The 3,781-nt window shown below is 57.0% G+C and overlaps 1 protein-coding gene across 1 annotated transcript; it reads left to right on the forward strand.

Moving 5' to 3' along the window:
* Nucleotides 1-882: 882 nt before the first annotated feature.
* Nucleotides 883-3,456, forward strand: Frat1 (FRAT regulator of Wnt signaling pathway 1). Its single transcript, XM_034490097.2, has one exon. The coding sequence runs from the start codon at nt 1,093-1,095 to the stop codon at nt 1,918-1,920; it is 828 nt and encodes a 275-aa protein (XP_034345988.1). The 5' UTR covers nt 883-1,092; the 3' UTR covers nt 1,921-3,456.
* Nucleotides 3,457-3,781: the final 325 nt, after the last annotated feature.

Below are 3,781 nucleotides of genomic sequence, written 5' to 3' on the forward strand. Positions count from 1 at the left end.
ACTTTAAATCATTAAATAAACAGACTTGACCTAGTGGCTCCCAACTGTAAGCAAGAGGATGAAGAGTCCAAGGTTATCCTCAGTTACACAGCCAATCCAAAAGCATACTCAAGGCCCTGTCACGAAATAAATATTAAAAAAAAAAAAAACTAATAAAGATTTGGTTAACCATTAATTCAACAATGCTATCTGGAACAGTTAAGATGGCCGAGGCTCTGTTTTCATATAACCGGCTCACCATCGCTACCCTTTATAGGTGACTAGTCTTCATTTGACTGGTGAATTCCGTTAACACACATTCACTTTCTATATTACAGGTACTTGCAAAAGGCCAGTAGTCGATGCAACCCCTAAATGGCCTGGGGGCCCCAGTCAAGAAACACTAATCTGTGGCCCTTTTGCTCCAACTCAGCCATCCACATCAGACAACAAGGTCCCCATCCTCTTTTCCGTCTTTGGCAACATCATTTTCCTAATCGCCACTCCAATCCCTAGCATCACTCCCTCTCCTTTCCATCCTCGTCTGACTCTGGCACCCAAACCTTAAAAAAAAAAAAAAAAAAAAGCCACCGCCTAAACCAAACCACTTGACTGAGGGGAGTGTGTAGAGGTGTAAGTGTGTGGAAGTGACTGTGTGTGGAAGAAACCAATCGGGTCCCCCAAGGTGTCCATCTTGTGGAATGCCAATTAGGCCCGGCTGAGCGAACCAGAATCAACTTCCCAGTGCATCCCGGCACACAGTAGGGACGCGGATGAGGCTAGGGAACAGCCAGGCTCTACTCTGTCCCCTGGCCCTACAGGATCCCTACTGCCAAGGAGACAGCACCCCCCGGCCCCGCGCGGTGGTAGGAGCCGCGCGACGTCACCCATTGTTTACAAATCAACCCGAGCCGGCAGCGTTCCGGCTCCCGCGGCTCTAAGGCGCGCGGTGCCACTGTCCGGTGGTCCCGGCTTCCGCGTCCCAGGCTCGGCCCCCGCCCAGCCCGGCCCGGGCCTCCGCCTCGCTCCCGCCCCAGCCGCGGCCCACCGAGCCCGCGGCCAACCGAGCCCACAGCGACGCCCGCACAGCCGCGGGGGCCCGGGCGGGGGGCCATGCCGTGCCGGAGGGAGGAGGAGGAGGAAGCCGGCGACGAGGCGGAGGGGGAGGAGGACGACGACAGCTTCCTCCTGCTGCAGCAGTCGGTGACTCTGGGCGGCTCGGCGGACGTGGACCGGCTCATCGCCCAGATCGGCGAGACGCTGCAGCTGGACACGGCGCACGACGGCCCGGCCTCGCCGTGTGGCGCCCCGGGCCCCCCGCCCGCGCCCCCGCGGGTCCTGGCGGCGCTGCCGGCAGACAAGGCCGGGACCCCAGCGAGACGGCTGCTGCGGCCGGCGGGGTCAGCGGAGGCCGAGGACCCTGCGCCCCCGGGGGCCGTGCGCTGCGTGCTGGGGGAGCGCGGGCGCGTGCGGGGCCGGGCTGCGCCCTACTGCGTGGCGGAGATCGCCCCGGGCGCCAGCGCGCTGCCCCAGCAGCCTGGCCTTGAGGGACCCCCGGGGACCGGCAAACTAAGCACCCCACAGCCACTGTCGGGCCCGTGCCGGCGGGGTTGGCTCAGGAACGCAGCCGCGTCCCGCCGCCTGCAACAGCGACGCGGATCTCAGCCGGAGACCCGCACCGGTGACGACGACCCGCACCGGCTCCTGCAGCAGCTGGTGCTCTCGGGAAACCTCATCAAGGAGGCGGTGCGGAGACTTCATTCGCGACGGCTACAGCTACACGCAAAGCTTCCCGCACACCCGTTCCTCGGGCCTCTGTCAGCCCCGGTGCATGAGCCGCCTTCGCCCGGGAGCCCTCGCGCGGCCTGCAGCGACCCTGGCGCTTGCATGAGGAGGGCGCAGCTCAGAACTGGGGACGACTTTCTTGTCCCTGGCAGCTAACAACCTAGGTGGCCACAGCGCCAGCCTGTAGCCGGGGACCAAGAGATTCACCCCAGGGCTTCATCCACCCGGAGCTGGTGGAGGACTCGAGCATTTGGAAACGGGGAAATAAGCTAAGGAAGACAGCCGAAAAATCTCAGATATTTTCATGGATAACTGAAGTTGAGAGTCCCAAACTGTTTGAAACCCAGGACTTAGGTTTGTTTAAAGCAGATTCTATAGAGCGCACCCCAGGCTGTCAGCAGGGCTCCTTTTTTGGCTTGATCCAACCTGGTCGCTGCAATTCCGCGTAGACTCTCCTGGCCAACCGGGCGACCACGGTGCATGCTCTCAGGATCGGCTCAGCCAGCTGTGGAACGAAGGACGATAATCCCGTTACTTGCTGTACTTTTCAGGGCTGGTTCCTGATCCACTTTGGGGGAGGGGGAAAACGAGTGGACTTAATTTCGGGGAGCACCCCGAAATACCACACTTGAACATTTAACGACAGTTAAAAGACCATCTCATCGTTTGTGGTGCTGGTTTCAATGTAAAATATGCGGTACCACTAGAGAACCCTCTTGGGGCTGAATAGAAGTAACCGGGTTTTTTTTGTTGTTTTTGTTTTGTTTTTTTTTTTGTCTGTTCCCTTTTTTTCAACGGGTTGCTGTTAGCAGAGTGTTAAGGGAAAGCTGTACCCCACGAGGGTAGGGTGGGAGGCGGCAGTGAGCTGTGTCCGGTGATGGAAGGGTATGGCGAGGCACGGAGTAAACCCTCCTGCCTTCCCAAAGTGCGTTTTTAAAGGAGACCAATCCCTCTTTGGGTTCAAGGTCACTGTTTCCTGGGTTTGCACCGGGTCGTGGGACTCCCGCACCGAAACTAACCGAATTGCCTTGCTGGGAGAAGAGCACACTGTTTTGCAAATACAGGAGTCCTCTAAGGACGCTCCCGCCACCTCCCAGAGGGAGTGGGGTGTCGGGTGCTGAGTGTCTGTGCTTCCCGCCTGAGGCCACCGCCCCGCCCCTCCTCCCGGCCCGCAAACAAACTGCCTTGAGACGGTGCCTGAGTACCACCTTTCCCCTTGGTTCTGCTGCCCTACTCGAGCGGGGCGGCGCTCCTGATGCTAGGGGTCTGGGGAGGTTCCACTTAATGGGCACTCCAGGGACACAGCTTGGGACAGTCTCACACAGCCTCTTCTAATGGGCTCTCGGCCATTTGTAATAACAGCTGCACTTCCCTGGATAGACAAGAGTTGATTTCCTCCTCCTGTCCCTCCCCCAGCTTGCCTTTGTAAAGGAAGGAGACCTAGTAGAAAATGTGACCCTCCAAATGGGAAAGCTGCAGGCTTTTTGCTATCGTGACTGTGAAGTGCTTGGAAATACTGTTCACTCTGAGCGACCGTTTAGTTTTATGGAGTCAATGGCTTGTTCAGCATCCAGATGTGGCTATTGACATATCTACACTTCGAACCGGAGTGACTGGAATCGTGGCTGTCCTGATTATAGGATTTTAACTTAACTGAAATAACTTTTTGAATAAATGTGTTGGGTCCCCCCACCCCCCGATTTTATTTTGTACTTGCCTCCAGTGAGAAAGATGTAGAGAACACATTTCTCTGATCTCCATAAACATGAAAACACTTGAAATCTCTGTCAGCCTGGCTCGAGGCTGGTAATTAGAGGCCTTTGTGTCTGAGCAGCTCAGTAGTTAGACGAGGTCTGTGCAGCTGGGTGTGTGTCGGTGCTGGCATGAAATTAAATGAAAGTGAGGTCAGGTTTTGGACCAATCCCATTCAGCAAACCTCAGAGCCTTTTGGGTGTCAGGGAGGACATCAGAGCAGCAGTCTGGGAGGCTTACATGAGCTCCACCTACTCGGGCCCTA

This window comes from Arvicanthis niloticus, chromosome 1 (assembly GCF_011762505.2).
Source record: "Arvicanthis niloticus isolate mArvNil1 chromosome 1, mArvNil1.pat.X, whole genome shotgun sequence".
In the NCBI taxonomy this organism is placed as follows: domain Eukaryota; kingdom Metazoa; phylum Chordata; class Mammalia; order Rodentia; family Muridae; genus Arvicanthis; species Arvicanthis niloticus.

Excerpts from the sequence above, each read along its gene's own strand:
- Frat1 (XM_034490097.2), top strand. The coding sequence starts at position 1,093 with ATGCCGTGCCGGAGGGAGGAGGAGGAGGAAGCCGGCGACGAGGCGGAG.